The 23,770-nt window shown below is 43.6% G+C and overlaps 3 protein-coding genes across 4 annotated transcripts; 2 read left to right on the top strand and 1 right to left on the bottom strand.

Annotated features, from left to right (window-relative positions):
- Positions 1-602: 602 nt before the first annotated feature.
- On the top strand, positions 603-5,690 carry LOC109470559. Its single transcript, XM_019769523.1, has 7 exons — positions 603-663; positions 997-1,213; positions 1,711-1,904; positions 2,273-2,536; positions 3,041-3,182; positions 3,761-4,083; positions 4,444-5,690. The coding sequence occupies exons 1-7, from the start codon at positions 603-605 to the stop codon at positions 5,688-5,690; spliced, it is 2,448 nt and encodes an 815-aa protein (XP_019625082.1).
- Positions 5,691-6,731: 1,041 nt separating this feature from the next.
- Positions 6,732-11,148, top strand: LOC109470623 ((S)-coclaurine N-methyltransferase-like). The gene is made up of 8 exons (XM_019769647.1): positions 6,732-7,014; positions 8,047-8,222; positions 8,682-8,748; positions 8,951-9,015; positions 9,390-9,611; positions 10,126-10,326; positions 10,654-10,731; positions 10,912-11,148. Exons 1-8 carry the CDS (start codon positions 6,969-6,971, stop codon positions 11,080-11,082), a joined length of 1,026 nt encoding a protein of 341 aa, XP_019625206.1. The 5' UTR covers positions 6,732-6,968; the 3' UTR covers positions 11,083-11,148.
- Positions 11,149-13,348: 2,200 nt separating this feature from the next.
- On the bottom strand, positions 13,349-23,770 carry LOC109470622 (transcription factor AP-4-like). 2 transcript variants are annotated; one of them, XM_019769646.1, is made up of 5 exons: positions 23,691-23,770; positions 17,316-17,484; positions 16,602-16,846; positions 16,029-16,221; positions 13,349-15,685 (listed from the first exon to the last, which is right to left on the bottom strand). In XM_019769646.1, exons 2-5 carry the CDS (start codon positions 17,466-17,468, stop codon positions 15,308-15,310), a joined length of 969 nt encoding a protein of 322 aa, XP_019625205.1. In that variant the 5' UTR covers positions 17,469-17,484; positions 23,691-23,770; the 3' UTR covers positions 13,349-15,307. The 2 variants fall into 2 exon arrangements, with proteins under 2 accessions (XP_019625205.1, XP_019625204.1); XM_019769645.1 differs by lacking the exon at positions 23,691-23,770 and adding an exon at positions 22,708-23,008.

The raw sequence follows: 23,770 nt of genomic DNA, 5'->3' as shown, positions 1-23,770 counted from the left end.
TTCGTTGGCTATAATTATGAGTTTCTATACTTTACATTTGCAAGCGACAGACGACGAATTGGACCTCGAAGAGCGCAATTTCATCATCGAAGTTATCACAGAAGGTACGGTATGCCTATGAAAAATTAAGGTAGGGTTTCCGTGAGCCACGGAAATACTCAGCATTCTTCTCTTCATGTTGGCAGTAATGATGCACCTGATGATAACGTTACTGATCATGATCAGAAAACAACACTTTTTTTCTCCTTCTAAATCACCTTTCTAACGAATAATACTGACAATAACAGTACGATATCTATATCTCGCATGCAGTATAATTTCTGTGTTGGTTATACACTGTAAAGTAATACAGGTTATCAGCATTTTCCAGCATTCAACATGAGAAGGTGGGTAGGCAACATGAAAATTACTGATTTTAATTGTTAATTTCAAAAATACCTCCCTGGTGAAAGGCAACGACTGTGACATTTTATTTGCGAAGCTTCTCACGGACTCCTGAAACGGGACTAGCTGCTCACATTTCTCTAGTGGACAGTTTTCTGATCGGAGCGACACCAGCAAGTGCGCGGAAAATGTATGGGATCGGGACGCGACCGGCCGAAATGACGACAGTACTCTGTCTGCTGAGTGTGTTTCTGATCATGAGTTGGACGAATATGCTAGGTTAGTTAAACATCAATACATGCACTCTTGAAATGTCATATTGTTGAGCCAGTTATTTCTTCCTGTCGCAAGTGTTACGCACGCTGCGGCTACATTGATCTGTATACTGTATTCTGTATCGCACTCATCTGCAGACTTACCGTGAGCAGAACTTCCAGTCACTACACAATAGCCTCTACCAGGCTTCGGAGACAACTAGAAAGAGCATAAATTGGTTAAATTATACTCTTTCCAGTGCTTCCGAAGCCTGGACACAGAACTAGTTGATATTACCAAGGAGGTTAATTGATGATTACCGAGTGGCTACTATATCATGTGCTACAATTGTTTCAGCTGATGCTGGAGGGTACAACTGCCCTGGCTCAGGACGCTGGACGGGGCCGTATGGCTCGTATGGCAAAGTTTACTCGTTAGTAAAGGAGCCCGCAGTGTACCACAAGGCGCAGGCCATGTGTGCCCGCCTCGGCGCCTCTGTTGCCTGGCCCGAAGAATTCGTATACTCCCGTGTGGACTACGCTGGTCAGCTAGAGGCACGGCTTTGTCTGAATAGGTAAGGTTATTTCTGTCTGATTATAACTGATATATTATGTTACACCGGACAATATTGAAGTGGCAAAAGACTCGTAGTCATGATTTGTAAAACGTACAGACATTGATTTGGCTGACTTTTCCTCGGGTTCTGTCGTGATCTGAGGTACTCACCAATGTCTACCTAGTATGCGGCTATCAACTATTCTAAGTTGCGTCGGTGGCGCAATGGTTAGAGCGTTGGACTCGGAACCAAGAGGTCCCGGGTTCGACACTCACCGTGCCCCGACGTTGTGCCCTTGGTAAATGAACTTTACACGACTGCCCCACCTGTACGGTGGAGCGACGCCCACCGAGCCTCTTAGGCTTATCTGTCTGTGTGCCATAAACACACTACGGATTTGGTGCGCCAATGTGTCAACATCTGCACATTTGCCATCAAGAACCGTTAATCTTTTAAAAAGTATTCTAAGGTCATCACAATGAACAAATTCCTACCATTATTTGCCATTTCCACAGTGACACACCGGTCTGGGTCGGACTCCGGCGGAATGAGAGCGGAGTGTGGCAGGAAAAGGTGGGGCTAGGCTGGAGTCCGTGGCAATGGGCCCCTGGGCACCCTGGGACCTACAACTGCGCGGTTCTTCTTCATCGAAAACTGATTGACACAGCGTGTGCTTCTTCGCATGCTTCGCTCTGCGAGCTGGATACAGGTTAGTAAACGGCGGGTACATAAAATGTACAACAAAACAAAAGTATATACAAGTTTAATAAGATCAGGCCGCATGGTTTAACTCACACCGAGAAGGACCCCTACACCTGCTAACGTCCTCAAGGTGTGGCTTTCCTCAAAAGCGGGACCTCCGGCTTTACCGTCCTTATAACCGAAGCTATGTACTCATTTTGAGTGCGAAAACAGGTGTTTAGTAGTCCCAATGACACAAAAGGGATTCACACCCATAACCTTCAGATTCTGACCAATCTCTAACCAAAAGACCACATTGCCACCCATGTATATACACCATGTCCAAACTTCATTGATAGGTTGCATGTAATGAACCTATTTACGTGATGTATTTAGCTTCTGTGGGATCGACAAGCTGTGCGTACGAGGCCGACAGGGGCGTGACCTACTTCGGGACAGCGAACACCCCGCACAACAACGTCCGCTGCCTGCCCTGGAACACCGTGGATGATGCCCACAACCTCAACCTGGTGTACCCGGCTGATGTGCCAGGTTGGTGGTACCACGACTTCTGCCGAAACCCGGACGGCAGCCGGCTCCGTCCTTGGTGCTACACCAGTGCTGCTCTTAAACACGAGTGCGACGTCCCAACCTGCTCAGGTACAACCTCTAGAAATGACTACGTTGTCAACATTTACTCGATAATCAAGTAGATATTAACTATGTCTGTCCGAAATGGGTTGGCACATATTTGTTGTACACAGTTACAAGTTAGCAGATGAATGTGCCGGTGTTGAGCCAAATCCTTGAGATGCCACATATGTGAGAGGTGCGCGGTCAGGTGTTAAGGGCTAGGGCTAGGGCTAGGGTTAGGGTTAGGGTTGGGGTCGGTATAAGAATTAGGGTTAGAGTTGGGATCATTGTTCAGGGTCAGTGTTAGTGTTAGACTCACTATTGGAGTTAGATTAGGTTTAGTCTCCCACATCAGGAACAATCCCCTCCCAACCCTTGTCTCAGGTATATTGGAAACCCCCAAGTAGTGTCGGAGTCATGTATTCGGCAGGATCATGTATATGGCTTGACACCTGGTGATATACGTTTCAAAGCTGTCTTTGCCGGTCTGTAGTACTGACTGTCTAACCACCTACTGTCTCCCATCGGCAGATCCGGCGGACTCTCTGCAGGAGAGGTGCCCGGAGGCGAGCTGTGCCGGACGGTGCCTTCACCGCGCCGAGGTGCCCCACACACAGACGTGCCACTGTGACTCCCACTGTGTAATCTTCAACGACTGCTGCCTGGATTTCACGTAAGGGTAAAATCTCCATGAAGATCCTAGGGCGGCAAAAGACAGTATCAAATTGGCCAGGCAGTATCCATTCGCCAGAGAGGTGGCGAATTGGACCCTCCCAAGGGTGGCGTATTGGCCCTCTCTGTCCTAGGCCTGGCCAGTTTGATACTGTCTTTTGCCGCCCTAGGATCTGTTTTGAGATTAGTAAGGGTATTTGTCGAACAATTTTCCATTTCAAAAGTTGTGATTACGTGTCAATTTTCACAAGGAGGACACTATAATCTCCTTGATTTTCCTCATCCCTAATACTAGCATTCATTTTTTAAAACTTATCTAGAGACTGGGAAGGAGATTCGGATGTGAAAATCACAGTCATTGATGCATTTCTGCGTCTCGCTGACCGAAGTCTTTTTACACCGACTACACTATCATTTTCATAAAACTGCCCATAAAACGATTGTGCCTGACGATACAAAAATATACATTGTATATGCCAAGGAGATTCCTTCGATATCCCATTGCAGCTTATTCGGTAGGTAAGTAAACGGTGAATTTGCTAGCACTGAACTAAATTGTTCCTTCTTCTTTTCTCACAGTGAAACATGTGGAAACCTGACCGGACCACAGCTGCCCGCCGCCTTGTCCTTCGACTGCGTACCTGGGAACGAGTTTTTCGGCTCGCCCTACTGGATGGTAACCTCGTGCCCAGACTCCTGGACCGATGACGTCACCAGGAGCGCATGCGTGGAAGCACCGCCGGACCCTGCAGATCTGGACAACGTCCTTTCCTTAGTGCCCGTTAGTGATAGCAAGTCTGAAGTGGGGACGTACAGAAACGTCTTCTGTGCCGTCTGTAATAGCGTCCCGCTATCCCAGGTCGTCTTCTGGGACGCTGGGCTGTATTGTAGATCAGCTAACGGTAGCGCGCGTACTGTAAACGACATGAGCGAAGCTAGGTCCGAGTGTGAACAAGTCGAGGTATTTTACACACCAGGCGATGCTTTAAACCATTCGCCAAGGATGTGCTTTCCTCAACCCGAGGAAGCATTGACGAAGTGGCTCAATGTCTCCTCGGAAGCTTGTTCGAACGACACATGCCCTCCAAAAGCAGCGTTTGTCCACGACAGGTATAACACTTACCGGAACATCGACTGTGCGATTTGCGGAGGGATTCCTCCAGCACCTGCTGTGAGAAATCTTTCTTGTGGATTGGGCGGGCCCGAGAAGAACTGGCTCGTAGTGTGTTCTCCATATTGCCTCCCGCTTACCCATTTGTTAGCGTTGAGCATCAATCAGACAGTCTATGGTGTGGATGATGAAACTGTCCTATGCGCTCCGAATAGCCTCTACAACCCCATGACTGGCCGCTGCATAGCGTTATCTGGTGCAGTATCCACTGTTGCGCCCCAATCTGCCGTCGCTCCGACCAAACCGCCCAAGTGCCAAGTTGGTCAAATGGCGTTCGCGCCCTCTGAGTACACCAAACTCCCCAACGGGAGGGTTTTCGTCAAGGTGGCGAACATGTCCTGTCCCTCCCACTACGTCCTCCCCGCCGGGGCTACCATGTACGTGTGCCTGGACTGCTTCCCAAACCACGACCCCTGGTACAAGTTCCGCGACAACTCGGCGACGACTCCACCCAGTACCGACGAAGTGCAGGAGTACCTGACTCTTGCCCTCATTTGCCTCTCGGCAGTTTCAGCCGCCGTCTTTACCATCTACTCTCTGAGCAACAAACGCCTCCGTCCTCTGGACGGAAAACTCAAGCTACAACTCGTCCTGTCTCTTGTCTTGGCTGAAGTCCTGTTCGTGATGAGAGGTATAGTCCTGCCGGAGTCGGTTTGCACTGCCTTCGCGATCGTCATCCACTACCTCCTCTTGGTCGCTTTCTTCACCATGAGCGCAATGGCGTTTGACCTGTACCTACACTTCTCTCACAGTCCGTCTGCCGCCAACGAGAAGCCCGGGCGCTTCTTCCTCTACAGCTGGGGGGTGCCGACTGTGGTTGTCGGTGTCACCGCCTTGCTGGACTTTGGTAGCTCTGTTAGAGTTGGGTACGGTGGGATATATTGCTGGATTAGCAACCCCATGGCAAGCGTTGTCGCTTTCGGCCTCCCCGTCGCCTTTGTCCTGTTCACAAACGCTTGTTTCGCGCTGCGCATGCTCTGTACTCTGTGTGGCTGCGCTAGTGGTGCCAATGATGACGCGTTGAAGGGCGTCACCGCCAAAGTGTGGTTCTGTGTGCGCATGACCGTCGTGAGCGGGCTCCCCTGGATTCTGGGCTTCGTTGTGCCTTTTGTGACCAGTCCAGCTCTTGAGTACGTCTTCATTATCCTGAACGCGTCTCACGGGTTTCTACTGACCGTGGTTTTCATCTTGAGTGATAGAGCACTGTGCAAATACGAGGAGATCTCAACCCCGCCATCAAGTACAGGTAAGAATGAGAATGAAACAGTTGAGATGACGGTTCTGTCTTCAAGCAAGAATGTTGTTAAAGAAGAAGTTGAGGAGGAAACCCCGGTTTAAACCCGTTTTTAATTGGGGTTTAACTAAATTTAAAAAAAAAGAAGGCAGGAAAACTATAGAAGAAAAACATGAGTTTTAACTGTTTTCTTTTTCCTTTAACTTTTCCAACAGTAAGAGGAGACAGAAAAAGGATGTGTCAAGCTACCCCGGTTTAAACCCTATAAGTTACTTGCCGTTAGTTGGGTCACTGGGCCACACAGTTTAAGAATATGCCCTCCGACATGTAGACTGATAGCTTGTGGCGCTATAGTGCTGTTGATTGTGGAACCTACAAGTTCATATAAATGTAGATGCATGAATTAAGAGTTAAGAATATCTAGTTTGCGAAGACGACACACCGTGATCAGTGTGTATAAACTGGTGGTTCCTAAAAGGGGGGGGGGTGACCAAGAACATTGTATAGGAAGTCCTTGGGCTGCCAGATGATGATGATGAACAGTAACAATATATTTGAATACTGAAATAATACATGTACCTTTTTTTCGCGTTATATCTTAGTCTGATTACTGGTAGTGATACTCCAGAACTTGTAAGGCCATACTGTATATAGATAGAGGCGTATACTTCTGTACATGGCAAGTACATAGTATATAAGACGTTACATGTAACGGTATAGTGCATTTGGTTCTGCTAACCTTTATTTAGTATGAAGAACAATGACATACGTATCTATAGATATAACATATATATAGATCTTACATGGTCCTCTTATGTAGGTCTCATTACTCGATATAGTTGTGTATTTTCAATGACGTATTCAAAATTGTCATTATGTATATTCATGGGATTATGGTAGCATAACCATGCGGATAAGGTTGGGATTGTATTTCGCTTCCTTTCTTTAAGAAACAAGATCTATTGTAAACGTAATTAATCCAGAAAAAGGTTGATTTCAATAAATCTTGAATTGAATACGTGTGTTTCATCATCATAGAGTAACGATTTAACATTGCGTCTGCAGTTCTGTGCTTAACCGCTAGATGCCCTGAAACGCACACTGCCTCGTAATTTATTTGATCAGGGTCACTGAACAGGGTCAGTGTGTTTTACCCGTGCCCAGCTGATCGCGAGTGTTCACCTTTAGCCCTGGTCAGCTCTAAAGGTACCCTGTTGGGTAGAAAGACCGTTCCGTGGTTGTAGTGTGGGACTACAGGAACAGTTAGATCAAGCTGAAAGCGGTCTGTTCCCTCAATAATCGTGATCTCAGCTGTAGTACCGTTAGACTAGAGGAATTACTCTACTACCTTCTTGGGAGCCACCAGACGCCTTGGAGCCGCGATGTCTGCCGAACAGAAGCTGCCAAGCGACGAAGAAGTGCGAGGAGGTCAGTGATATGTTGTAGCAAGGACATTATATATAATTTGATGTCCTTTATAGTTGTAGCGTTGTTCACATTTTTAGTAGTGATCGGATGAAGGGGCGGGGCAGCCTCAATAGGCTTCTTGATCTTTCTTGTCCTTGGTTGTAGTTAGCTAGCGTCTACCAGCCTCCCCAGGCTGCAAACTGTACCCTCCACCTGGTTAACTCCTCCGGCATACTTTTCAGTTTACCATTGCCATACTATTGCTACTGTTTGTCCATCAAGTAGGTGTGGTAGAGGCTAGGAGTTAGTAGCAAATTTTGCCTAGTGTAGCATTTAGGGGTTGGGCTATGGTTCAAAGTGCAGATTAGGACGTTACGTATGACCCAGATAAAGCTCTAACTGAACTGAGGACCATAAAGAGACTAAAAAAGACACCAGATTTTAATAGCTTCCTCCAACCTCCTTGCTTCATCAATGCTTTGGTGTCTACTGAAAAGTCAAAACATTTACAGGGGGTACTTAAAAGTATCTGAAATGAATGATGATGGGTTGCTGAACAGGTGGTAAAGCCAGTGTCATCCCAATCTACAGTGTGACACTGATGTAACCTCTGTCTAACATCATCAGTAGATATTGGTCCTGTCCTTTCCCCTGGGTGGTTGTGCACCAGATATTGTACGAAAACAAATCAGAAATGATGACAACCATCAAATGAGAAGTTTATTGATCCAAGTGCCCCGCTAGATTGGAAAATTGGTCAGTTGAGCCTTAGGCTTCAAATGTTACAGTTTGTAATTACATCACAGACACATCAGAATGACCGTTGCCTGTTCACAGCCAGCAACTTCTGACATAGCCTGGATGCCAGACCCATAGCACACTCGTCCTCAAACTTTGGGCCTACTTTGCTATGGGTCTGGCATCCAGGCTACTGTTGTTATGATTTTTCAATAAGAAATCACCGCAAAAAATGTGAAAAAAAAACAAACAAACATAAAAACATGAAAGTTTTTGCATTTAGAGGAGTTCACAAGTCTGTATAAAATTTTGCAGGCGTTCAGGGCAGTCTGAAGTACTGGGTAGGGAAGCTGGAGTGTGGAGGGGACGTGGAAAAACAGTGGTTCTACAAGCAGAAGTTCATCAAGAAACTACGGGAGTCGGACATTGCTCTAGAGACAGACAAAGCCAATGAGCAACACTATGAAGTCCCGACTGAATACTTCACAACAGTAAGTACTGTAGTGGATGGAGTTAGAAATTCTGTAACCACCTGTTATGTATTTATGCCTGTGTGGTTAACAGAGGGTAAAATATTTTTAAGTCTGTCAGCTGGAGTTTGGATTTTATGTTATAAATTTTGTAACCACCTGTTAATTATTTTTATTGATTAGAGCGATTCCTCTGACTTACCTGGTATGAGTAACAGAGGGTAAAATATCCATTGTAACATCAAGGTCTGTCAGCTGGAGTTTCCCTTTAAAGCCTTGGATTTCATTTGGTCTTTGAATGCTAAAAATAGTAATTCTATATAATTCCATACCATTTTTTTTTAGTTTTTGGCTTCAAATTAAAGCTTGCTGTTGGGTTATTTCTTGTTCGCCCAGGAACTGCAAACATTGTCCATTATAATTACTGATGTAAACATTTTGATAATGAGTTATAACTCATAAAACTGTTCTATACTGTAGGTTCTGGGCAAGTGGAGGAAATATAGCTGCTGCTATTGGCCAGAGGGGGTCAATGACCTGGAACAAGGTTAGTTTTACCCGACAAGATCACATTAACTGATTGATATAACATCAAACTTCTCAATGCCTGTTTCTTATGTAGTGACATGTCCACAATTACTTATACTACTAATAAGTCATTAATGAAGCCTTTTAAGAAATGATGCACCATGCACAGTTACATATACAGCCCTATGACTATATATGACCTTTGACCATGACCTTTCCAGCGGAGGAAGCCATGATGAAGATGTACGCAGAAAAAGCCAAGCTGGAGGATGGACATGCTGTCATGGCAAGTTTCTTCACTGACCTTATTTTCTGGTCCCTACCAGACTTCAGAATCAGAGGTCACTGGAAAGAGTATTAATTGGCCAAATAGACAGAATTTGCTGTTTAATAAATTTCTGAATTCAGAGAGGAAAACTGTACTGCTTTAGTGGACTAACTCCCCTGGCATGCTATCTGTCTATCTTGGCCAATATCCAGTCACGTCTTTCCAGCCGCCTCCGAAGCCTGGTAGAGGCTACTGATTTTTTTGAATGATGATTTGTGGAAAGAGAATGCTCTATTACAATGAAATAGATTCTTGATACAAATGGCCACAGTAGATTTCCTATTATACGATTCAGACAATTCAACATTTTCCTTGTACATGTATTTCTCCAGGACCTTGGTTGTGGCTGGGGAGCCATGACCCTCTGGGTTCTACAGAACTACCCACAATGCACCGTGGTCTGTGTGTCCAACTCCCAGACCCAGAGGGAGTACATTGAGGGCGAGGCCAGGAAGCGAGGTTTTGGCAACCGTCTGGAGGCCGTCACTGCTGACGCAAATGTCTTCAGCACAGACAAAACGTTTGATAGGATTTTCTCCATTGAGATGTTTGAGGTGAGCACAGTTAGTAGTATGTACTGTGGAAGTTTACATGGCATTTAAAAATCGTACAATAATGCTACATGTACTTTTAAGTTAGCTTATGACAATGCTGGGACCCCTGGGTACAATGAGTCCCAATAAAACTACATCAGAATGAGAGAATTCTTAGAAACCCCCAAAATCTGCAAGTTATGAAATGTTATATAAAATTTTTCTCAGCATTTTTGCATCAGAGATACACATGTATGAATCATGATTGTATCACAGTCTTATCTGTCCTTTCTCATAGTCTGTGACACAAACTCTGTAAAGCACTACTAGCTAATGAAAAAGTGGCATGCTTCACCTCAGCTGACGATGACTTCTTTCCCTTTTTTAACCCTTCCCACAGCACACAAAGAACTTTTATTGTACTACAAGCTACTTGAAACTGCATAATGTTAAGCTCAGTTGAGGCAAGGACGCTCTATCACAGAACATTCTTGGTTGAGGATAATTGCTTTCCCTTTCCTCTTCTCTCCCCCAGCACATGAGGAACTACGAGCGGCTGTTCCAGAAGGTGTCGTCGTGGCTGAAGCCGGACGGTCTGCTGTTCACACAGATCCTGTGCCACCGCGAGTTCCCCTACGCCTTCGACACACGGCAGGACGCAGACACAGAGTGGATGGCCAAACATTTCTTCACCGGCGGGACCATGCCCTCGGCTGACCTCTTCCTCTACTTTCAGGTCATTCTTTCATGCAAACTTTACATAAGCAAGATTTACTCTTACTCTTCTTTTTACCAAGGATAGGTTTGTGAGCATTGGCCTCAGAAAAAACAATTTTGATCCTCCTAGCGAGTTCCTTTTAAACTGCATCAGACTAGTCTTTTCAGGGATGAATGCTGATTTTGTTGAGGTTGGTGATTGCTGACTCCTTTTTATAATACTGTATGTCCTGAAGTATACGCTTTGTACACATGTACTGGTAATAAAATGTGTACATGTGTTAACTGTTAACATGGACCATATACACATGTATGTTAATGCATGAACCATTTGTCTCCCCTGTAGGAGGAGGTGTGTCTGGTGGACCACTGGAGGCTGAACGGTAAACATTACACCAAGACTCTGGACACCTGGCTGGAGAAGGTGGGTTCAAGGAGGTTCCTTGGTGGGTTATAGGGCTGCACAAGAGATCTTTCAAATACATTGTTACATTTTTCGAAGTGGAGGACATATGTAACCCATCATAAGTACCGGTACTGTACACAAAACCACGGTTTCAACATACAAAACTAGAATTCTGATCATGCGTGTTTGTATTTCCAGCTGGATGCAAACATAGACCAGGTTCGAGAGATCATGACCAAGACGTACGGGGAAGGCGCCGCCAAGCAGATCTTCAACTGGAGGATGTTCTTCATGTTCTGTTCCGAAGTCTTCCAGTACAAGGAGGGGAACGAGTGGATGGTGTCCTTCCATCTCTTCAGGAAGCGCTGAGACAGTTTTTGCACTTGGACTTCTCTTTAAAACAGTTCTTGAATCCTGTTGTATCCTAGTAATATGGACATGATGAAAAAGCCTGATTGAATTTTTGTGAGGTTGAGATGTAAATAGATTTCGTAACTCAGGTATTGGTAGGTGAAACTGTTAGTCATCTGAGTGTTTGATTCCCCAAATTACAAATGAAAATTGCCCTAACTCAGCTGCAATTTCATTGATTGAGTGGTCACATTACGTAATTCCCAACTGTATGTCAACTGAAGTTCACAAATTTTCGGCACATTGTAGCTTGTGTGGAGTATTGAATTTCTTTCTTTTGATCAACGTGATTCTTTCTCCTTGTCCACACTTTACCAACCCTCAGGTTGCCTTAACTTAGTAACAGATTCTGCCACCTTAAATTGGATACAAACAATCAGTACCTGCCAATAGCTTTATTCACCAGGGTAAAGCGGTACTGTACTGTGCCTGTACTTGGCTGGCATTCTGTTAGATAATGAGCACAGCAGGGAATTATCTCTCATTAGCCTTTGAACTGTTGTATATGAAAATCAATTATGGTTAACAGCAAATTCAGATTTGTAGCTAAACTTGAATATACTGTCCTAGACTCCTTTCACTGTAAATGCAGTTAATTTCGTAGTGGTTATACTATGTAGTATTTTGTGGTAGGAGGGGAAAGGTTTGTGCTGTGTTTTAAATTCATGGTTGGAACAATTCTGTTGTACCTTAGTAATACAGCTTGCAGTGTGATGAAACTGCAGTGGTCACTGTAAAAATTAAATCAATGCGAACGTTTCTGCATTTACAGTACATGTCCTTGTTGTTGTACATCTAAAAATATTCCAGGAGTTTTCTGATGAAGTGTTTCAGTGGGAGTGGAATTCTTCCTATGGTTGAGTGTGGGGGCAGGTTTTCAAAATAAGTACACTTCTGGGTGTGTGGTTAATTAGTATCATAGACGAGCTTAGGGATCATTGACGTAATCTGGTTGTCATGGTGGATGCGGTAGGCTGGAAAAAGCTTGGAACATTTAGTAAACTCAAGCCACAGCATCTTATGATTTGTCCAAAGGCAAAGAGCTTGCTTTAGGAGAGTTTAAAATGTACAATTTGTACTTTTTACACATTTGTTGTGAGGCCTGAGCTAAGTAACTAAATTGGCCACAAATCTCATGGAATTTGACTTAAGATATATATTCTATCTCTTAAGAAATTAAAATGTAAATTAAAGATACAAAAAGATACGGATACAGCAGTATGTACTGTTAGGTGATGAGAAAGGTATTTTATTGAGCATTGGACAGACATGCATGAATAAATAGAACCTGAGAGCTGTCAACTTAAGAGTCGTAACTTCAATGTTTTGACAGCAGTACTGTTATAATCTATGTGTACATGTAGTAGTAGTAGTACAGTTCAACACTCTAGTGATCTTACAGAAATAGAAACCATGCCTGTCATGGCCAAAGCCCCTTCCCTCTTCTGTCTCAATACAGTTTTGATATTGCGTGCCACAGTACAAAAATTTGACTGTAAGGTTTTCAGATGTTTTTCAACAAGGGCGTTTCTCTGGTCAGAACAGACATGGCTACTTGGTGTAAATTAAGCAATATTACATTACAATAATAATCAAAATTACGACAATGGTGTAAGGTGACAATAGCACATTCCAACATCCCAGTAGTTTAAATTTGTGCGATGTTTCATAAAGCTTCATCTCCAAACAATGGTAACATGAACAACACATACAACCTGCGAATACACCCCCATACTTTTTGCAAATTTGGCACCAATGCAAAAATATGTTTTTTTTTCATCACAAAACTTTTATATTGGTTCTCAACTCAGAAAGACTTTCCAGCTTTAGACTGCATCAATAAATTTCCTTGGTTCCCAGTGCCAGCCTATCGTAAACTTTGTGATCCCGTGGTTGAGATATTCCTGGACCGAACAAACACCAATGGAACATAGCTGTGAATTAGCCAAGGAATTAACACTGAAGCAGCCTGAAGAGTTTTAAACTGTCCGCAATCAGCTTTCCTCCCCTGATATCCAAAACTGGTGGCTTCACCACTGACAATTCATACTGGATAGCCTATACTAGGCTTGAGAAGCAGCTGGATGGAGAAATTGACCAAATAGACAGATAACATGCCAGGGGAGTTGGTCTGCTAAAGACAAACTGTACACCTTTAGCAGACCAAATCCCCTATTATGTTAGCTCTCTCTTTGGTCAATGTCTACTATTTCCAGAGGCTTCTGAAGCCTGGTAGTGGCTAAAGTTGGATACAATTCAAGACCCAGAATATCCAGTCAAGTTCTCTCCATCAGGTTGTAGGTACCTTTCATCTCTGTTGTACAAAACACATAAGAACATTTCCTCCTCTTGAAGTCAAGATCTATTCCCATGAAACTACAGATGAATAACAAGGTTCATTTAAAGGGGTACCAAAAACTTTTCTCCAGCAATAATAGGCAGTATTGTCTGTAACAACGAATACCCGATGACACAGGAAAGAGAAGAATCCTCACACATATTTTCTGTCACACAGACACAGGAAGACGAACACAGTGCAGATCCCAGGGACAGGTTGTCGCCTGACAAATGTTTCAGCCGATCCTTAATACAGCACGGGAACAAATACTGTCCAAACAACACCCTACAGAAACTTTCAAACGACACAAAATACATACAGAACAAACCTTTTTTCAGAGGTATATACTCAATTTGCTTTAGCAAAGTTGTCAAACACAAGACAAAGTCTGAGACCCATACCTGACCAGATGTCTAGGACCCCACCATATTCTTTAGTATCAAAATAAATACTCTTCAAAAGCAATTTAATCTTTAGTATTTTCTATTGAATTTCAACATTTTTTTCATCATTCCAAAGATGAATTTAAATTTAGATTTATTCTGAAGCAATTGACATTCAAAGATAGACCCATTTGAATTTCAGCCATTTTCTTTTTCTGAAAGAGAAAGACAACATGACTCAAATTCCAGCTCGGTCAGTCTTTGCTCCTTTAAATTTTTTTTACCATTTCTTAGAATATAAAACTCTGTCTCTGAGGGGTTGACAACTGTCTTACAACTCCCACTTGCTGCCTTTTTAAAGGTGCTTCATTTCGCCAACATACAACCAAGTGACTTCGGACATTTCTTTCCACATGCAATTCTTATGCCACAGAACATGGGCACACAGTGCTCAATATTCAGACATAACCACCCCAACTTGAAAATTGGACTCTTTTAGGCGTAAACTTATGCTAAATAAACAGTACACGTATAGAACAAATCTTAGTAAATGTTAGCTAATGTGACACATTACAAATTAACTATGAAAATAAATATCAATGTTACTGTATTAGAGTAAACTATTATGTTTATACAACAGCAATGCAAAAATGAGCTGTTTAAGACCACAAATTATGTACTTGACATACAAAACTAAACTAGACAATATGTACAGGTTTTCCCATATGGAATGCAATGCCAGCTAAGCTGCATGACCAGACTTGTGACTTGAAATGAATTCTGTTCCTCCAACAGCCAAAAGTCGTACCTACAAACATCCAACACACACGCACGCACACATAACAGAATAAATTCTTACCTAACAACTTTCCTCAACATCCTACAAGCTACATTTGTACAAAACACAATTTACAACATCTGGAACAAAAGACATTTTCAGTACAAGCTGCCATGTATCATATGATAAATACATAATAAATAAAGTATTTAGATGAAACTAATTAGACTAAACCTTCCATTACAACTCTCCTGGGAAAAATAACCATCTGTATTTAGACAACTTCAAAATACAACTGTTGCCAAGCTCTTACAAGAATACAACCAATAAACTTTTTGTTTGTTAAATAAGCAATTCTACTACAAAAATAACTGTACTCTTCAGTGTGGGTTATACACAAGAACAACTATTATAGACCGGAGCACAAGAGAGGCCCGCTTCTGACATTGGAAGAGCAAAAAGCGTTGTGCGAATAATTACAAAGGTCCTACTGACTTCACGGTCTGTGAAACCTGTTCGTCGGCAGAAGGGACGATTTGAGCCAAGCAAAAGTAGTAGTGTAGCAGAGAACTTTATGTACAATAGAACATAGAGATTTTAATGCCTCTGGCTGTGCTTTCTTTCAGCAGTCCATTAGAAGAATGCACATGATAGGTCATAGGTCATGACCTATGCCCTCTGGCCTCAGGAGATGATGACCCCTGGCCTGGAGGTCAGCTCCTGCTGACTCAGTTGACGCACCAGCTCCCCTTGGTTGACGATGTCCGCGTGATGGACCAGCTCTACTCTAACCGGCGAACCCGTCGACGCCAAAACCTCCTCCTCCGTCGCCTGGGTCGCGACCTCGGTCGTCATGACGACCTCCTCGCGCTCCGGTTCCGAGTCGGGGTCGATGCTGGACTCGTCGTCCTGCTTGGTGTGGTCCTGCAGGACCTTGTTGCCCTCCAGGTGCTGGATGGCCTGCACGATGGTGTCCAGGCTCTGGCGCGAGGCCGTCACCGCGTCCTGGGACACCGTCGTCATGGCAGAGACAGGCACGGCGATCACCGGGGTCGGCTGGGGCTGGAGAGGACGTCTGACGTTAGTACTGACCACCACAAAAGTATCACACAGAACATACAACAACAGGAAATCTGTATCTAAGGCCAGGGAACGGATAAATTTTAAACCACTCTGTCAACCTTGATGGACAAAATTTACAGAAATCTTTGGTAAAAATATGACAACATCCAAAGGACCACCAACAATCACTCTCAACCCTATGATTTGCCTTTCAAAATGTGAGAAATTGCATTTTTAAAGGCTTGAAAATAAAAAAATTTGCCCCCAAACCAGCCTAGATTGTGAGCATTTTCCCCCTAGGTCCAATCATGAACCTGTGCTGGCTAAAGCCGTTGGTCCTCACCTGAATCTGCACCTGCACCTGCTGTGGGATGAGCTGGTGCTGCTCCACGATCCGCCGGTGGACGTCCTGCTGCGCCTGGATCTGCACCTGGTGTGCGAGCTCCCGCAGCCGCTCCGGGTACAGCTGCGCCTCCAGCGAGCGGTTCTGCTCCTCCAGCATCATCCGCAGACGACGCTCCTTGTCCAGCTGACAGCTGTTTATGTTCAGAAGTGATTGGTCATTAATTATTGTAATGAAGGCATCAGTGATGGTTAAAAATTTGATCTCTGTGTGACCCTTGTGTTGGAATAAAGTTAAACATTTTACTATGGCAACTGTTTGTTTCACTTTGGCAGAACAGCACACATGAGCAGGGCGCAAAATACCACCTGCACATGCAACTTAGTGCAGGTAAAATTGGAGCTGTTCAGGTATTTCTGATGTCTACCTGTACCTAACCTGCACTGGTACATGTACTGGGTATATGCAGGTTAGTGCTGGAAAAATTGGAGCTGTGCAGGCATTTCTGATGTAACTCAACATGATAGGAAATTCAAGAGAAAATTCAAGAAAAAAATACGAAGAGGGACCCACCGTAAATCCAACATCTGCTTTTTTATGTTCTCCATCGACTCGTGGTCATCTGCGACGTCAGCGATCCCCTCGTCCGACACCCGGCTCTCGCTGTCCATCTTCTTCCGCTTGGGGGACGGCGAGCCGCCCTTCTCCTCCATCAGCTCGCTGAGCGCCCGCTTCAGCTGGGAGTTCTGGTGAAGGAGCCGCGTCTTGTCCTGCTCAAGGGCGAAGATGTACTCGGCTGTCTGCTGCAGGATGGCAGCCTGGGGAGGGGGGACAACAATGGTTAGGTCAGGCTTATCATAGTTCTCACTAGGCTGTTTGAGGATAGGGCCCCCTATGCTGTGATTTGGACCCCCTACACTGTGATTAAGCCCGCCACACCCTTACGCTGGTCTTTCAACCAGGGTGTTTTTTGTGGGGAGAACCTTAAAAAATCTTTCAAAAGTTGAAATCTGACTTAAAAATGAAGCTACAACACAGGGAAAACATTAACATTACAAAATATGTCCCTGAATAAGCAAGAAATAATGTCTTGTGGTTATGAGATTCAAATTTTGGGGGGGGGGGGAGAATACCAGACCCTCTTCAACCTTGCATTGGTCATGTTTTGGTCTGAAAAACAGGTTGTTAGAGTCCATTCCAAGTCACCGTGCGGGTTTTTAAATCTAGTCTATATACCCGAGTGTTACTGTTGGTAAAAGAAAAAAACAGAAACTGAAAGCTGCTGACCTTGCTCAACTTCTCCCCATCGCTGTGTGGGATGAGGGTCTTGAGGGACTGGAAGCCAGCGTTGATGCTCTGCATGCGGCGCCGCTCGTTGCTGTTGGCGATCTCGCGCCGGATCCGCCGCTCGTGCTCACGGCGGACAGTCTCGTTGTCCATCGATGCAGATCCAAGTCTGAGGAGCAAAACATGGAAAACTCTTAATATTGTAATAATAACACATGGTTAAACACATTGTAACTAATCTGCAAGCAGATATTTTGGATGCTTCGGACAGTCTTGTCCATCGATGCAGATCCAAGTCTGGGAAACATAATGCACAAAACTCTTAACATCCAAATAACACATAGTCTAACACGTCAATGAAGGTTAGATATCAAGGTAAGTAGACAGGCGAAAAAACAGTTACTCAAGCAACTGGATATGATTTTGGAAACATAAACATAGTGCTACACATACTTGAACACATCTCCAAGCAAATCTTTTGGAGGCTGCAAGATAGTATCAAATTGGCAGGGCAGCATCCAATATAGCAAAAAAATATACCAGGACAAAAAAGAAAGACTAATAAAAATGCCTATAATTACTATAAACACATGAAAAATAAGCTGCACCCTAAACCTCTGTTTGGAAAGTATATTATACCTTGTAAAGTCCAACCTTTCTTTATCTTATATGAGTGAAAATGACATACAATCCCTTTTACAAGTGGTTGATTGCAACCTTTGGACAGACCCGTCCTTGTTTCCCCTCCAGGATTATGTTCACCTTGTTGGACTCAATAAAAAATCAGTTTGTCAACATTGACAGGAGTACCCACCCAGCTGTGCAAATATGAACACTAAAAATAAAACGAGTAATTTTTTAAAAGTCTACCAGAGGATAAAATGCAATAAAAAAACTCCAGCTGTGATTCTAAAATTCTCCTTTTTGCACACAAACACTGAATTTACTGATCCCCAAAGCGGGGGCAAGTTGAAGGGATCAGAGTAAACTGTTGAAAGGGCATGCTAAGGACACAGCATTCAGAGCAGAACAGGTGGCAGCAGCAACAGTAATAGAAAACTACCCAATACAGCTCACTGATTACCCCTCTCCCAGGGGACCCAGTCTGGCACACTGCCAAGCACACTCTTCAGCCCCCATCTGTGCCAGGACCTGCCATTCTGATTGGAGCAGTCAAATTAGCCCATCAACAATCTGCTTGTCATGGTGCCCACCACAACACAGCAGCAGTGACAGTTCCTCAAAATTTACTTTCCAAGCAGAGGTTTGGTCTTTGGCGGCTTAATTCAGGTGGGTTTGTAGGCTTTTTTTAGCAGGCTTTCTTTTTTGTGCCAAAAAGACTCCAGTGCAAAAAACAAAGCCCAATAAAAAGCCTCAAAACATGACTAAATTAAGCAAAAACCCAAACCTCTGCTTGGAGAGTACTCAAAATTACCAGTTGGCAAAAATTACTCATGTTTGGGTAAACTGACTTGATTATTGCATGATTTATTATATGATGATTATGATTCATATTACAACCCTTATCTTTACCCATCAACCAAGAATGTTTATTGTTATTACCTTATTACATTATATTGTTATTGGATGGTAAAATTAGTATCGAAACATGATGTAAAATTTATATGTTCTTGACATTTCAGCACCCAACCTTGTTGGCGTTGAGCCAGACTTCATAATGAAACACTGACAATCATAACACTTGGGAAGGCAACACTCTGGACTACTGACAGGATCTGGCACTGCATTATAAATCATAACATCATGAAATATGGATGAACGGAGGGGGTCGTTGCCAGAAAACATTCAGCGCCAATTACCAGTGTTTTGATGTGTGAGAAGCAAGCACAATGGGGAGTCCAGGTTAATATCCTCAATGATATGACAAGTGGTGTGCATGGTAATAATAGGTTATTTTCTGTTGCCTAAAGTTGTACCTGCTTATTAGAAAACACCACAAAAAATACATCAAAGGAACTTACAGTTTTAACTTTTTACATACAGCAATTAAGACCTACATAAAACACATAGGCTACTCTGAGGGTAATATTTTGGTGAGAAATGTGTTTGGTGTGAAATGTTTGTATTCCACATAAAAAAGAAACTAAAATGTTATTTGATTGTTTCAAAGGAACCTACAGTTTTTTTTTTTACACAATTAAGACCTACAAGTACAAAACACACATGGGCCCACTCTGAAGATAATATTTTGGTGTGAAATGTTTGTATTCCACATAAAAAAGCAACTAGAAATGTTGTTTAATTGTTTCAAAGGAACCTACAGTTTTTATATACACAATTATGACCTACAAGTACAAAACATACATGGGCTGCTCTGAAGATAATATTTTGGTGTGAAATGTTTGTATTCTGCATAAAAAACTACTCTCCAAGCAGAGGTTAATGGGGGAAGATCATTACCTTCTATATATGGCCCTTTTTTTTCCTCGTTACCCTGGGTGGCCAATTGGACCCTCTCTGGCCAATGGATACTGCCTGGCCAATTTGATATAGTCTTTTGCCTCCCTAGGATCTGCTTGGAGATTATAAAAAAGCAGCCGGAAGTGTGCATTGTTTGTGATGCCTATGAGGGGGTGGGATATGCATGAGGAGATGAATACAGCCCCTGGCAGGGGAGAGAGGGTCCCTATGAGGGGCACCTGTTTCAGGACAAACACCCTCCAGACTCCACAGAACTCCACTTGTTCTCCTACAACAACACAAGCAGGACAGGCACACAACTGGACAAATACAGGCCTAATTTATAAGAATCCCCGGAGCAGGGCCACTGGCAGACAGGCAAACAGGACAGGACAAGGTGGGCTGTGTGGGAAACACACAAGTGGTACCACCAGGGAGACAGCCACAGTACTACATTAATAACAATAATATTTTTTTTACATTCTGTATGGTACAGACAGTGATACACATCGTACAAATTATATCTATGGCTTGTTCAATACTGATACATTAATTTCCATACCAGCAGGGAGACAGGCAAAATCTGTACAGTACTACTAGTGTTATAATAGGGAGATCATACCTTTTACATTCTGTTTGATAGATTATATCTATGGCTAGTTCAATACTGATACAATACAGTTTCCTTTCCGCCTCTAGGTCTTACATAATTCCTAGCTTTGGAAACAATGTGATCCATGAAGAACCTACAACACATTTGGCCATACAGATTGGCACATGTTTCACTGATAGTTACACATTATCATCAAAGATTTAATGAATCAATATGAGAAAAAACAGAAACCTTCTAACAATGCACTCTTGTCCTTTTCTAATTGACCACCAAGATGTAATAATTTTCTGCAAAACTGCCATCTAAGCGTGGAGTATACTATACTACCATGTTTGGTAAGTTTGTGGAGTCAACCATATGACACATGGAGCAGCTGTTTCATCCCGACTCCGCCCCTCCTGTCAACCATGACATCATGCTATTATGCAAATTATTTTTGGTTGCTAGACATCAGGCCAGGTGGCTTTTATCCCACCCCCAACACAACAAAACAGGCTTGAAAGGGAAAGTGACACAAAGAAAAAACAAAACAAGGGCAGTGGGAAACCACTGTCTTCCATTTCACTCTCACTTTCAGTCTTCTCATATGCAAAGTGACAACAGGTATAAACAAATAAACAGAGGGATTTTCTATGATAAAGGAAACTGAGCCAACACTTGACTATTGTTCCTGCAGAGTGAAAGAATAACTGTGACAGTAGTTGTAGGATTCTACTTCTTGTGAAATAAGAATACCCCTTCCTCTATTTCCCTGACATTGTGCAAAACGCCTCAGTTTAACTACAGGCTAGTAAAACGTATGGTTTATAGTATAGTGCTGTGAACAGGTGTAATTTTAGTCTTCTCAGTGATAAATTATTCAGCTTCAAAACACTACCAGTCAAAACACTGAACAGGCCGTTTTCCCCCGATGTAGTAGGCAGTCAATTCCGTGTTGTACGAGAGGTGATTTTTCTTCCATTGGCCCATTTTTGCGTCCGAGACTGTCAATATAAATTCGGGAACCGTGTCAACATTTGCGTAGTTGGTTAGAGATAGGAATGTGTATCGGGACACGGCACACACAACCACAACAAAACACACCGGCATCGAAACAAAAGATCTCCAAATCACCGCTTCCTATACAACTGTGACACCTACAACATACGACAAATTCTTGTTCAGAAATACGGAACAGAAATGGAAGGATTTGGGTTAGAAAATATAGGTCGATGTGATGATTGTCGCGTCTGGGCCACAAACGCGGGGCCTGCTTGTGTGGCCGTGGGGGACAAAGATCACCCACATCGTGCAAATACTACAACCAACACATGGCACCAAAATAAACCCGTGTTTTGGTCCATCCATAACAAACCTCGTCGGGAATCGGTGATACAAGTGGAAGCAATCTAATCCTAAGGTGTGAGTTGCCACACTTCCCCATTTTCACTTCCATATGGGACGTGATCATGTGGCGGTGCGAGAAAATTTATATACACCCAACAGACTGTGGTGAAGCGTCGTGTGAAAATATCGAGTCAACGGCCTCAAAATGTCAACATTTGTCGGCGCTCACGTACTGTGCTATATTACTGAGGTACGATCGCTGGAAAATGGAACATTTATGTGGGAAAAAACGTGTAGATTTGTGGGGTAATACGAGCACACCACACGGTAGCGTCGGCCCCGGCTAGCTTTGGAGCGGCGCGGAACCCGGACCACGTGAGCTCACAAGCGCCGTTGAAATGTCCAGAAATAATGAAAATTTCATCGATTTTTCCTGTCTGGAGATCCAACAAGATTCGGGGCATGATTATTGGACTCAGCTGGGCGTCGGCTCCGCTTCATATACGGCAAGACATGGAGCGAATATGACCTATTTCCCTAGAGCAGAAAATGCGGAAAGGAAAACACAAAGATGGTTTCACGTGCGGCCAGCTGGCAAGATTGCAACAAAACACGAGGAGACAACGCCCAACACATCTGAATTCTGGCCGTTTAACAGCATCTAGAAACATTCTCCGCGACCACAAGACGTCAGATCAAATATACTTAACAGCTTGATATAGATTACCGTGATCGTTTTGCAATAAAGGTGCAAACGAAAGGGAAAGAGAAAGTACGGACGACGATAGCACCAGCTCACGTGGGCTGCAGTCAAGATTGCAACACAGAAGGCGACAACGCCCCACAAGACATGATTTTGTGAGGATTTCTCCGCTGTACCACAGTAACTTGAGACCAGGATAATTTTCCCGTAACAGCTACGTTATTGGGAACACGGATGATATGCTTTCGTGCAAAAATACACCCTGAATTTGAAATGAAAAATGGAAATATCGGTGCTTTGACAGACAAAAGCGTGTGCGTGTGACGTACCGACACAAGCTCCCCACAACCTCTGCTTCGGTCGCCCGGATCTCTCTCTTGCCGCGTGGCTGAAAGGCCATCAACTCACAGAAAATACCGAGGAAGCAAATCTCCTGAATCCTGAGGAAAACTGCAGGTAACACGCAATTCCAAGGCCAGAAAACGTAAGTGTAACAACAAACGTTGTAAATGAGGTGAAGTGGCGGGAAACAGCTGGGTGCTCAGCTGCATGGAATGTGTGCCCATATCCCTCCGCAGTCGAGAATCCCTGCACCAACCTTCCGTTGCTGTCACCACCGACAGATTCCTTCCCAAACCCAAATTTTAGCAACTGAATTCTTCATTGAGTTGTATTTGATTTAGTTGGTGTATGTCATGCTTATTTACAATGATACAAATTTGTACTATTTTATTGCAGCAGGATATGGTACGTGCTTCGTCGGGCATCAGCTGAGGCGCGGGAAAAGGCCCAACAATGTCAACAGCTGTCCCGCTATGGTAGGGAGAATTGCAAACGAGGGATGCATACAAAACACTAGTTCGTAAGTTTTTCAGCTCCGTGGGTGAAAGTGCATCAAACGTCATCTTAGAAAAATATAGGATAATCAGAAAATAATATTGTTGGTCTACTTTTGCCTATTGTCTTTTCTGGCAGAAGTAAAATGGCACAAAGCCAAGAAAAATCTCAATTCGAAAAGATGCATGAATGGAATGTGTATACGACCAATCAGGAAGGGTGTCAAATAGCTTGATATTTGCCCATGTCAATCAAGTTACCCCTACCGCGAAAAAGGGGGCTCTGTCATTGGCCATCCGGTTTGATCAGCTGTTGGTATTTACGCCCGCCAGCTGGCGCGCAAAAATAGATTTCCCGCCACATTTTCCCCGTGCCTTTTGTGGCTTGTTCCGACCCCTGATGTCTGGACACTCTGGGCAGCCAGCTTTGCCCGACGTTGAACACAACAAAACATTTCTCTGATGCCTTCACTCACAGAATGCATAGTTGTCACGAAACGTCCTACATCCTATCTTGTTGTAGGATCTGGCGCGAAGTTGTGCCCCCCTGAAAACC

This window comes from Branchiostoma belcheri, unplaced genomic scaffold, assembly GCF_001625305.1.
Source record: "Branchiostoma belcheri isolate BF01 breed outbred unplaced genomic scaffold, Haploidv18h27 scaffold23, whole genome shotgun sequence".
Taxonomy (NCBI): Eukaryota; Metazoa; Chordata; class Leptocardii; order Amphioxiformes; family Branchiostomatidae; genus Branchiostoma; species Branchiostoma belcheri.
Note: the sequence above shows the minus strand (reverse complement) of the source record. Positions and strands in the feature narration are given on the sequence as shown.